General features: G+C 37.4%; 2 protein-coding genes across 3 annotated transcripts in view; one reads left to right on the top strand and one right to left on the bottom strand.

The window, feature by feature from the left end:
- Window positions 1–271: 271 nt before the first annotated feature.
- On the top strand, window positions 272–7,795 carry slc31a2 (solute carrier family 31 member 2). 2 transcript variants are annotated; one of them, XM_026928895.3, is made up of 5 exons: window positions 272–408; window positions 490–631; window positions 4,020–4,092; window positions 5,585–5,849; window positions 6,939–7,795. In XM_026928895.3, the coding sequence occupies exons 3-5, from the start codon at window positions 4,020–4,022 to the stop codon at window positions 7,105–7,107; spliced, it is 507 nt and encodes a 168-aa protein (XP_026784696.3). In that variant the 5' UTR covers window positions 272–408; window positions 490–631; the 3' UTR covers window positions 7,108–7,795. The 2 variants fall into 2 exon arrangements, with proteins under 2 accessions (XP_026784696.3, XP_053096156.1); XM_053240181.1 differs by having other exon boundaries at window positions 288–631.
- A 1,275-nt stretch (window positions 7,796–9,070) lies between these two features.
- Window positions 9,071–12,234, bottom strand: part of niban2a (niban apoptosis regulator 2a) — a 43,266-nt gene continuing 40,102 nt past the window's right edge. The window contains exon 14 of the mRNA XM_026928893.3: window positions 9,071–11,374. Coding sequence (XP_026784694.3) covers window positions 10,500–11,374 — 875 coding nt within the window. The 3' untranslated portion in view covers window positions 9,071–10,499. The remainder of the gene's footprint in view (window positions 11,375–12,234) is intronic.

The raw sequence follows: 12,234 nt of genomic DNA on the forward strand, positions 1-12,234 counted from the left end.
TAGATTGCATTTTATTTAATTTATTAAAACGTTATACATTTACTAAAATGTATTTAAAAAAATATATAAAAAAAGGAATATATGAGTAACCAATCAGAGTGGCTGATCGTCAGCAGGGCGAGTTCAGTGTCACGTTTTTTAAACGGCCAGATTCTAAATGCCTCTATAGTGCACTACTTAGGGTACAGTAGAAGCCTTGGCTCTATTTACTACATAGTGCACCTATCTAGGGAATAGCGAACAATTTAGTGCTCACTGCATCAGTACGTTTATTTATATAGCGTGCTTCCTTTTAGTAAATTAGTAAACCCATCCAGGAGTGCAGGAGTACTCTGTAGCTAGTTTATATCATTTTAGCTTGTGCAATATTATACTGAGTTTAACAAAAGTGTTTTTGGTTTTAATCAGGTGAGGTCTACGGAAGGTTTATGAATTTATGATAAATGTCTGAGGTCATGATATAACAGGGCTTGGTTTGTTTTTGCGCAGCTGCTTAAGTTTGGGAGAAATAAACCCACTACAATGCAGCTGTTAGACAGTTACAACTAACCTTCTGCTGATCGATCATACACCAAACCCTGGAATTTAAGCCACATTTTCTACTGCAGGATCCAAAAAACACGTCTCAGAGGTATGGCATGTAATTATTTATTGTTGTATATGAGTGCTTTCACTGCTTGATCTGAATATTTTCATTTAGGGTAGTGAGATATGGAGTTCTGTTAGTCTTGGTCTCATTGATCTTGATCACAACCTCTTTAATTTTGATCATATCCTCCTAGATTGTGATCATATCCTCTTTAATTTTGATCAGAACCTCACTGATCTTGATCACAACCTTCTTAATTTTGATATCAACTTCCTTGATCTTGATACCAACCTCCTTAATTTTGATCATAGCCTCATTGATCTTGATCACAACCTTCTTAATTTTGATATCAACTTCCTTGATCTTGATACCAACCTCCTTAATTTTGATCATAGCCTCATTGATCTTGATCATAACCTCCTTAATTCTGATATCAAGCTCCTTGATCTTGATCACAACCTCCTTGATTTTGATCATAACCTCTATGATCTCAGATCAGTTTTGCCTTCATCCCAGGAACAATGATCACAAGCTCATTATGCAGAAAGTAGTATACTGAGCTGCCTACATTAGCAGAACTGTTAAAAAAAAAAAAAAAAGCAATTTTTCAGGTCAAATTAATTAGAATTATTTGGATTCATCTTTATCATGTAGATCCTGTAGATCACCGGTTCCTAAAATGGGATCCATGAAGCTGTTTGCAATTTTTAAATATAGTTATGGTGGTGGAAATCACCACCCACAATGCTCAAAGTTCTTATATTTATTATTATTTATTATTTATTCTTATAGATACCACTTTCCTTGAATTGAATGGGGTGAATCCAAACTTAATCACTCGAAATAACGTCAGCTTGAACCAAATGTGTTAAATGAGTGGAAAGTTCAGAAATAAATAGAATAGGCACAATATTATTGTACAGATTACATAATATTCATGGAATAAATCTGTCCTGAGGGTGTCTGTGGAATTTATTTAACAGTTAAAAAAGGTCCTTGACCTAAAAACATTGGAGAACCCATGCTATAGGCTAGTCAGCTGCAGAAGTCAGAAGTTATGTCTAATTACTTTTGCAAACAGTCCAGTTTTATCTTCTGTTTAGAGAAGATAAAGGCTTTTAAGCATACCTTCCTAGATTATTTGCACTCTTTAAACCAAATTACTAATGTCATACATTTGAGTGTTTTGAACTTTTGAACTTTTTTACTTTCACTTATGTTTTTTTTTTTTTTTTTTTTTTTTTTTTTTTTTTTTTTTTTTTTTTTTTTGAAGTTCCCTTTATTAAAAAAACTTTTACCTGACATTGTTTACTCTTTGGTGCATTTCCTGTCATCCATGCATCCATGCATTAATTTATTTTTTGTCAGTACCTGAAAACATTTAAATCTTAAAATCAATTGTAAAAGCTATACGTAGCTAGTAATGGGATTCAAAGCCTTATTTTGTGATTCATTTTGTTACACATGAGGATTTCCCCAAGAGAAATCTGAACTCTTTGGTAAGGCTGGATAATAGTGCTGACGAGGACATGTATATGTTTTTCTCTCAGCAATGAAGAGAATTCCATGAACCATAGACATATTACAAAGATTATAATATACAGACACCACTGGTGTGTTTTTTTTCCTCAAGCTGAGGTCACCTAGACCACATAACAAAGCACATTATGTCTTCTGAGCCTTTCTTCAATAACCACATCTTATCTATATTTAATTTCAAAATGTTCTGAGACATCCAGTGTAATCTCTATAGACAAACAATGAGCCGATAGACATTTAGGCATCAGAGGCTAAGCATAAATCTGGCTTTGTGTCATTTGCATAGTAATGAAAGCAAATTTTGTGTGTACAGGGAATCATGTATAGAACAAGTTGACCATTGTGCAACATTATTGTGACCACATGCGTAGGATCTGAACCAGTTTACCATCGAACCAAAGAAGCTTATCAATTTCTGGAAGTACAATCTCATTGTCAGCTGCGTCAGACACAACACTGAGGTCTAGCAGAACCAAAATGGACAGACCACGCATCAGTGTTGAGGAAAATGCTTTGCAACTGTAACCTGTCAAGCTACAAGCTACTCCTGATTTAAAGGAGCTAAGCAGCTACACTACAATCAGTACAAAGGAAAAGTAGTGAACTATCCTGAAGCTACTTCAAAAGCTCTATATGAACTGGATTCGTTTTTAGTCCTGTCCAAATCTGTCATGTCAGTCTTTTTTTTTTTTTTTTTTTTTTTTTTTTTTTTTTTTTTTTTTTTTAACAGAATGCTCGTGCACGGTTTGGAAGAAATTGAACTAAGTACGACTTGCAATGGCCACAGAACAACAACAAACACTTATAATAAAGGTCCAAACTATCAGTTTGCATTCAAATGAGGTTTATGTAGGTTGCATGGAATTTCTTTTGCGTGACCACCGTGCATACGTTGTGAAAGACTTAACAGACATACAGTATGTTCGTAAATTGTATCCTATCAGAATAGTACTAATGTGAGGAAATTCAACTGTGACAATTTCATTTTATTGTGTAGCTACTTTACTGCAAAAAGAAGAAAAAAATACATACATGCTTTGTACAGAGTATCCCAGAACAAAGAAATTGAGTTTTTCTACTTGTAAACCACTCAGTTACCATTTCTTAACTTTAAAAACTACATTAATCAAAAACAGACAGAGCTCACTCTTAGTCTTGGTTCAAGTGATTGTTTTGTCGACGAGAAAAAATAGCTAGTTACTGGAAAAACTACATTATTTTGAAAATAGCTCAGCTAGCTCAACTAGACATGTTTACATGCATACTTTCTTTACATAATTGCTGTACGTAATATCATCTTCCTACCAAAGGAAGAAAGAATGTACATGTAAACCTTTCTAGTGTCGGTATCTTTACACAAACAGACGAGAGGCAACTGCCTCCCCCAAGCGCCTGGTGGTTTCTGTAAAACCCATTGCACTCCAGGTTCTATCTTAGACAAGTGATTTGAAAAATGACTACATTAAAAAAATTGTTTTTCTTCCTGGACACCCACAACACCACCCCCCACCCCCCACCCCCTCCTCAACCACAGTGGAATTATGCATTGTTCCTCTTTGCAGGTCTCAACATGCAAATCATGTCAAACTCTGAGAAGTGCCATTTCAGCGCTATGTAATTCCCAAAGAGTCTGGCTGAAATTATTCAAAAATATTAATATTCTCTGGATAATCATTTAGCTGTATGGAAATTGCTTTATGAAAAAAACAATGCTTTTAACAGGTAAAGTGAAGAGAGCTGGTTAAAGATTTCAGGAGTGAGATGAAATCAGTGTTGTGATATTTGCAGTTGTGAAATGCTTGCATCTGATTACCATGCATGTTCTTTCACTGTAACTTCTCTCTCTCTCTCTCTCTCTCTCTCTCTCTCTCTCTCTCTCTTTGCTTTTCAGATGCAGATGCACTTTGAAGCGTCGAGCACTGTCACATTGCTCTTTGACTTCTGGAGTGTGCACGGACCTGGAGGTACATGAGAAACCCAAACAAACTCCACTACTTGCCTGTTCATGTTTCTTTAAGCCTAAGGCTTTCATCTTAGATAGCTATTTCCATTTTCACTTTGCGAAAGATCACAAATTTGTCAGTGTTCAAACTGCAGGAAAACACAAGGTCTATGATGTTGTATTCAACAGTATCAAGTATTTAATTTGCATTTTCCATGTTGTAAAACCTGCCAGGGGAAGATAGAGTAAACCTGTGCAGGGTCATGGTGTAGTATTTTTACCTTGTCATAGTTTTTACCTTGTCAAAAAGAAAAAAATAGAAATGGAATAATGCATTTATAGTGCAACACACACTTGTTTGGACCGGGCTGTTGTTTCGACTCTTAATAAATAGCTTTATAAGCAATTGTATGCAAATGCAGTTTGAATTTTCTTGACGTAAAGAACTGGGCCAAGTAATTTCAAGCAATGGATGACTTTTGGCAGTGTAAATGCTTAACTACAAGAACAGTCACACTATAACTGCCCAGTAATTAAACACGTGGGAACCTAGAGAGTCACACGGTCATTTGACTGACTGTAATCCTAAACCACGTAAACAACATAAACAACTCATTCTCATTTTGCTATTCTGCATTATTCAGGGTCAGGGCTATTCCTTTTTTATTCACATTGCCTGCCTGACAATTAGGCTATCAGTTACGGTCACAGTCATTTTTTTTTTCCTTCTCTTGTTCAACAACCAGAGAAAGAAAAAACTTACCAACGTAGGAAAATGGAAACACTGAGCAAAATAAAGTACAGCTTAAAGCTATCTTATAACTCTCCTGCTAGTACACATGAAAAAATTAAATATCTAGCCAGTCTTGATTAATACATTTTATGTGTGTTGTGAACAGAAAACAACACAGCAGTGGCTTGCTGAACTTTTCTTAACGGCATAGATGCAATGTGATACCCCAGACACTTTTTTTTTCAAAAATGGACCGTAAAAAAAATTTTTTTTGGTCTGCCCTATTTTTAATGTCATGAGACAATGCCTTTTATCAGGATAAACTTTGAAAGACTTGTTTTGTAAGATAGACCCAGGAAAACTATTACAATTTTTATCATGAGAAAATTTAAATAATCTTTTCTAGAGTCATCAATGTTGTAGAGAAATATCTGAATTTTATTGAATGTGTGATTAATATATGTATTTGCCATGAAATAGCCATTGAAGCTGATATGGCAATAAACTCTAACACAAACAAAGCAAACATATTCAAAAAGGATAATGTCTATGGCCAGTTGGAAATTTCTGTCTGTACGTATTAATGCACGAGCTTGCCATACTTTACATTATGTTAGCTCGCATGTTTTAGTGTAGTGTCAGATAGGTTTCTAGGCAACCGAGCTTCAACTTGCCTTTTGGCCTAGCTAATGATTTGTGATATTTTTCCACCCTTGCTTATACAGTTCATGTTTTTTTTTTTTTTTTTTGAAGTACCCGATCTGCTTTCTTCTGTCTACAGGAATGGTTCTTTCAGTCGTGGTGGTACTGCTGCTCACGGTATTATACGAGTTCCTCAAGGTGTGGAAGAACGTTCTGGTCAAACGGTCTGAAACTCTTCTAGCTCCTTGTGTCCCTGCCTCCTCTTCTCCGAATCCCCCCTGCTTTTCTTCAGTGCTGGAACATCCTGAGGGCACCTCATCGCTAGCTAACAGTCCGTCCCAAGTTTCTCTGGCTCCCACGGAGACCACGACTACCCCTGTTCTCGGCACTTCCGCTGTAAACAGGTATGCAATATGTTCTCAAACTTAGGGTTGCGCAGATTATTTTTCATACCAGCTGTTTGTTATAATGTAATAATTCTGTGCATATAAGCTTGATTTATGGAATATTGAATAATACTTAAATCTGTCAGGTTATTATTTTTAAAATTTCATTAGCCTTCATTCAGTTTGGAGCTCCTCTTAAGCCTGTTTTCCACTGGACATATTGCGTCATGTTAATCAAACTGGCCTGTACACCTACATTCATGCAATTATCAAAAGTAAGCCAATAATATGGCAGCAGCGCAATGCATAAAATCATGCAGATCCAGGTCAAAAGCTTCATCAAACATCAGAATGGGGTGATTCTTGGTGCTGGTTTGAGCGTTTCGGAAACTGCTGATGTCCTGGGATTTTCACACACAAGACATTCTATAGAGTTTACATAGAATGGTGTGAAAAGCAGAAAACATCCATCAGTTCTGTGGGTGGAAACGCCTCATTGATGAGAGGTCAGAGGAGAATAGCCAGACTGGTTTGAGCTGAACAGGAAGGCTATGGTAACACAAACAACCACTTTTTGCAACCGTGGTGAGCAGAAAAGCATCTCAGAACGCACCACACGTTGAACCTTGATGTGGATGAGCTAAAACAGCAGAATATCACTTCGGGTTCCAATGCTGTCAGCCAAGAACGGGAATCTGAGCCTACAGTGGGGATAGGATCACCAAAAGTGTCTAGTTGAACACTGGAAAAAGACCAAGTGCCCACTAAGTATAGATACATGACCTGTATCAGCATATTATGCATTGCGCAGCTGTCACATTGTATACAGTTGTTCCTATTAAAGTGGTCGGTAAGTGTATGTGTTTTTTTTTTTTTTTTTCCATATAGATTTGCTTAGATCAATTAAGATAACTATAAATAAAAAAGTTAGTGATCATTCTGAGAGTTGTGTACTTATTTATAGTAATTCACTCTGAACTTTTTAAACAGCAGGCCTGTAATTTTTACTCATTCCCACTAGGAATTACTGGGAGGCAATACTGGACTACTGTCAAACCTAGACGCACTGTGGTGCACTAATGTGGTGCTCGTCTCTCTTTATTACAGCTGGCTTCTACATGGCGTCAGGACAGGAGTGCATATTGTTCAGGTGGTTCTGGGATACATGCTTATGCTCTGCGTCATGTCCTACAACGTCTGGATATTCCTCGGAGTGATTGTGGGCTCTTTGTTAGGCTACTTCATCGCTTTCCCTCTCTCGGGTTATGTGATGTAACTGACCAGGAGTAAAGTAGATGCTACTAATCAGGGATTTATTTCCTTTTTCTTTTAGACTGACAAACTATACAAATTACGCAGAAGGGCCGCCAGACCTTAACCTCAGGTCCAGAGCAGGTCAAGTTTTTGTACCCAGTATGCAAAAGTGGGATATTTTTAGTGTATGGAGATTTGCATGGATTTTTTTTCCCCCTAGAGAATGCAATGCTGTTTTAACTTAATCATAAAGCGTAAAATTTGATTAGTTTTCAGAGTGCATATGTTAGAAGTTAGCTTTTAACTCACTGTAATTTAAACAGTGCAATTTCTAATTATATGATCGTTGTGCTCCAAGTCGATTTATAGTCTTGAGTTCATGGCTTTAGCCCTGGGACACCTGATCTCCTGTCCAAACGTGGTGTCAGGTGACCAGATCCTGGCTAGTCAAAGTCAATGCCACTTTACTGTGTAGTAGTTAATGTGTATTTCTTTTTAACACGCACAGAAGAATGTGTTTATGTGTATACACTGTATCTCCCGGTGTGTAATAGCCGGGAATGACTTTACTTCTCTCTTGAAAGATTTAGTCATGCTGTGAACTCCCGTGGTTGCACAGCTTTTAGACCTCGTGATGGACACAATACTCACATGTCAGTGACTTCCTTCTGTACAGGAAGTAACAGTTAGGAAAAAAAAAAGTGTGAAAATGCATGAGCGATAGATGAAAGGAGAAATGTTTTTAACAAGTGAAGGTTAATTTACTACTGCTACTGTTTTCTAACAAATTTGCTGTAAGTTTTTATGAGCTTTTTTCACCACACCTCTTTTTTAAATTAAATTAAATTTGTTGTGCTAATCATTGTGATGGTGTTTCTGTTCAGTTACTGAAAAGCAGGTATTATTAAGAAGCTGAACACACAGGAAAGCTGGATAATGGTGTACAGAGCTGACTGGGGGCCCAGTCACCGGGAGCTGTGATGGGAGATCTGTAATCATGCCAGCAGACAGGAAAAATTAGAGCTATTTTCTTTCAGGTTCATGGGATTTGAAGGATCTGACCTTTCATCATTTATTAAATTCTCCCAGTGTTATGTTTCTTTCTTTTTTAAATATTTTTTTTTAATTACATTATTTAGTTTGGTCTTTTTTCCAGTGTGATTTTGGTTGTATTCATCTTTTTAAATTTAGTTTTTATACATTTTAGGTCTAGGGACAGAGTTTGTCTGATCGTTATAGAATAACATGGCCCAAAATGTATGTATCTATTGGCTGGAACACCTTAATGCCATTAATGGGCTATAAAAGTATTTCAGAAAGTTTAAGACAAATTTAATACAAACTTATTGTACAAAATAAAATGCCCAACTTACCCAAATAATGGGAACGTATGTATAATTCTACTAAAAAATATATATATAACTTTTTAAAAATATTTTTTCCCCTCAAAAACGTATGTGGCAAAAATATTGGCACCCCATATATTATTCAAAATTCATGCAACCAAAGGATCATCCTTGGATGGGGGAGGGGATCTATTTTTGGCTCTCAATATTCAGAAACTTTGACTAAATAAGAAACTGAGCTGGTTTCTGACTTGCACAAATCGAAGGAGAATTTTAAAGGAGGCAAAGGAGAGCCATAAGATCACAAAAGCATCAGATGCCACTTCCATAGCTACGAATGGGTCACATGAGGAAGGGGGGGAAAAAAAAAAAACACTTCCTTAAAGCAACCCACAAAATACAGCTTATGGACATTGGAACTACAATTGGAATCGTGTGCTGCGGTCAGATTTGACCAATACTGAAAATTTTGGCAAACAGTTTTTTTGTTTTTCAGCTAGGTTAAATGACCCATGACCATCCCTGCATCACCCAAACCACAATACTAACCTAGTGCTGAGGAAGATGAGCAGCAGTGGAATAAGCACACTGGACACAACAAAAAAAGGAGAGAAACAGTTTTTTTAAAGGGCTATTTATTCATTCATTTATGCCTATCAGACAGAAAAGAAGAGGAAAGAATTTGGCTATAGGAGGATAAAAAAGGATAAAATATGCAGGGTTAATAAATAGTGGAGGAAAAAGATTCACTCCAGTACAATACTTTATGGAACCACAGAAACCAGGTGATTTTTTTTTTCTCCCAGAAATGAAAGACGCAATAGGTGAGTAGAAAAGGAAAGGTGATGAAAAAATGTTTCACTGGCTGTCATCACAGATATTAGGGGGAAAAAAGTTACAAATTCCAAAAATTTCATCAACCGGATGGGGAAAAAAAACCCTGAACTCCCAATTTAACAAAAAGAGCCATTCTCTAGCTCCACTCCATCAAAATACCTGAAGCTGGCACCTCTATAAAGGTTTGTGCTGATGTCTTATCATTGTCCTCCTCCAATTCCAGCAGAAGACAAGAAAAACAAACAGATCCCTAATACACGGCAGGGTTTCAAAGTATGCTGAACACCAGCACAAGCTGTGTTTAAAGCCACATTAGGTTTAGTCACGTCTACCCAGGAGATAAAATTAGGGTTGTATTGACGTCAAAACCTCTCACACGTTATTAGAGGAACAGAAAGATGACATACCAAGGGCTATGTGGATATGTTACATCATTCCAACTATATTAACGTAGCACTGGATTAGTAACAACAATAAAAACAAATAAATACACCGTTTCAAGACCAGAAACATTTTGTGTCCTCATTTCCCTTGGATATAAATAAAGTAAAAATAAAGCAAAGCTAAAACAGTATTAGAAGTTTATAAAGCCATATAATATGAGTATTTGTGATGCTCAGATATCCATATAGCAGCCCAGTATTTAAATGGAATTGAGGCTTCAGACAGGCATCTAAATGACACTCATATGGAAAGGAAAATGACATTTCAGTGAAAAGAATAGTGCCTGGTTTAAGAATAAGTAATAATATTTAAGCTACATGAGGCAGTAATATGAATATATACAAAAACTTGATTGCCACTGGATTGCCACTGTTTAAAATCGAACACAAATGATGCACATTTGGTCGCAATGTCAACTGTTAAGATAACAAGTAAAAATATCTTGAATATCTGGCAAATTCAGCTAGATTCTCTTCTCTCTGTCAGATTGTTTTTAAACAAATATAAGATTATTAAGCCTATTTCGAGATATTTCTACTCATTTCAAGCTCGAAAAAAGTTTATTTCTAGAAAGAAGCAAAATGATCAGCCAATACAATAAAACAATTTTAAGCTTGGCATTAGTAAATAATTCTAGAAATAGGCTCTTATAATATTTGTTTATAATAATCTCATAATAAAAATATTAGGTACTTTTTACTCAACATATCTTCACTTGTTATAATTTTTTTTTGCAGTGAACCTTCTGTTTGAGAGAAAAAAAAAAAAGACAAGTCCATATCCTGGATTAAATGTTAGATACCAATTCCTCTGTTTCTCCCTTTGCTTCTCCTGCCTGTGAGCCATCTTCAGACACTTTATCTTCCTGCTCCAACATCACCATGACCAGCTCGGGATCCACTGACTCGGCTTCACCCTTCAGCTCTGCAGTGATTGGTCGAGGGTCCTCTTCCTCTCTGTGCTCATTGGTCGGAGACTGAAATCCGCTGTCGTCATGGTGTCGAGGACTGGACTCAGCAGACGCTTGAGCAAGTTCCACATCAGAGTCTACATTGCATTCTTCCTCCTGAACGGCGTTCTCCAGCTCCTGAATGGCACTGGCGATAGCAGAGTCCTTTGGCATCACTTCCCCCACTGTGGTGATGGTCTCTATCTCCTCCCCTTCCTCCAGAGGCAGCATCCCATTGGTCAGCACTGGGTCAGTATCCTCTGATGAAGGAAGAACCACCTCAAGCACTGGTCTGATGAGCTGACGAATCTGCTGGACGTTGTCTGGAGAGCCTGGCTCTTCCAGGGATTTTGACTCTACAGAAACCATTGGCTGTTTATGGAGATCGTTATCGATGACCGGTTCCTCTTGAAGATCTTCACCCATCTGTATCTCATTCTCCTCAGGGATCTCTTCCACACCAGGTACTTCCAAGCAGGAGCCATAAGGCATTGGCGCCATGCCCTCCACCAGAATCATGGATACAACCTGTCTGCGTCTTCGGAGCCCTTCCTCTCCTCCTCCTCCTCCTTCTCCTCCTCCTCCTCCTCCATACTGGCTGGCCCAGTCGATAGAGGTCTCCTCCAGCAGGTAGAGGTTCGGGTCACTGTTGGCCAGGACGATGCTGTCCCTGTACAGGTTGTGCCTTCTCTGAATGGCTGCCTCCTTCACAGCTGCACACAGAATGATTGAGTTTAGCTTTAGCTCCTTTCTACTGAAAATGTCTGACACATGTTCTAAAAATTACTTTTTTTTTTTGGCTTAAACAACTCTTTTACAAACCTGACACCATATACCATATACACACAATTTTTTTTCCCCAAGATTTTCTCCCTAATTTAGTCTTGGCCAATTCGCAACCACCAGTTACATCTCCGCTATAAAATGACAGCTACCAGAGGCTATCACATGCTTCCTCTGAGACAGTTGAATATTTTTGAACTGCTGCTCATGCTGCATTACTGGACAGCATAACACACATGCTATCTACCCCCTTCCACATGCATGAGCTCACAGACACCCATGACTGTCTAGTGTCCCTGTGACTGACAGGAGAGACAGAGAACGCAGAGTCACGTCCTCTCAGAGAGCACGGCCAATTTTGCTCTCTTGGTTCTCCAGGCCACGGATGGCTGTGGCATCATCAGGATTCAAACTCGCATCTCCAGATGATGGGGCGAATGCTTTTCCATTACTCAGGAGCTTGTAGAAATTAGAATTTTTTTGAAATTGTCAAGTACGTTTCAATGAAACAAATCAGAGAACAACAAAAATGAATGAAAAATAGAAATCTAAAATTACATACTGTTCAATGCCTAAAGTTCATAATACTCTCTTAAATAGTTCAGAACTTATTTTTAAAAATTGATGCTGTGACTGTACTACTTTTTTTTTCTTTAAAGGAACCCACTTTTTTCACAGGAACCCTGCATTTATCCCTTCAGTCATCAGGTTTTTTTTTAATTTAAACTGTGAAATAAATTTAAAAAGCCTTGTCTGATGGCTAATGTTCTTAATATCCTCCTTAAAAAAA

The sequence above is a fragment of the Pangasianodon hypophthalmus genome, chromosome 15 (genome assembly GCF_027358585.1).
Source record: "Pangasianodon hypophthalmus isolate fPanHyp1 chromosome 15, fPanHyp1.pri, whole genome shotgun sequence".
Lineage (NCBI taxonomy): Eukaryota > Metazoa > Chordata > Actinopteri > Siluriformes > Pangasiidae > Pangasianodon > Pangasianodon hypophthalmus.

Coding starts and splice junctions, on each gene's coding strand:
- slc31a2 (XM_026928895.3), top strand. CDS start 4,020: ATGCAGATGCACTTTGAAGCGTCGAGCACTGTCACATTGCTCTTTGAC. Junction 4,093..5,584: donor GAGTGTGCACGGACCTGGAG/GTACATGAGAAA, acceptor TTCTGTCTACAG/GAATGGTTCTTTCAGTCGTG. Junction 5,850..6,938: donor GGCACTTCCGCTGTAAACAG/GTATGCAATATG, acceptor TCTTTATTACAG/CTGGCTTCTACATGGCGTCA.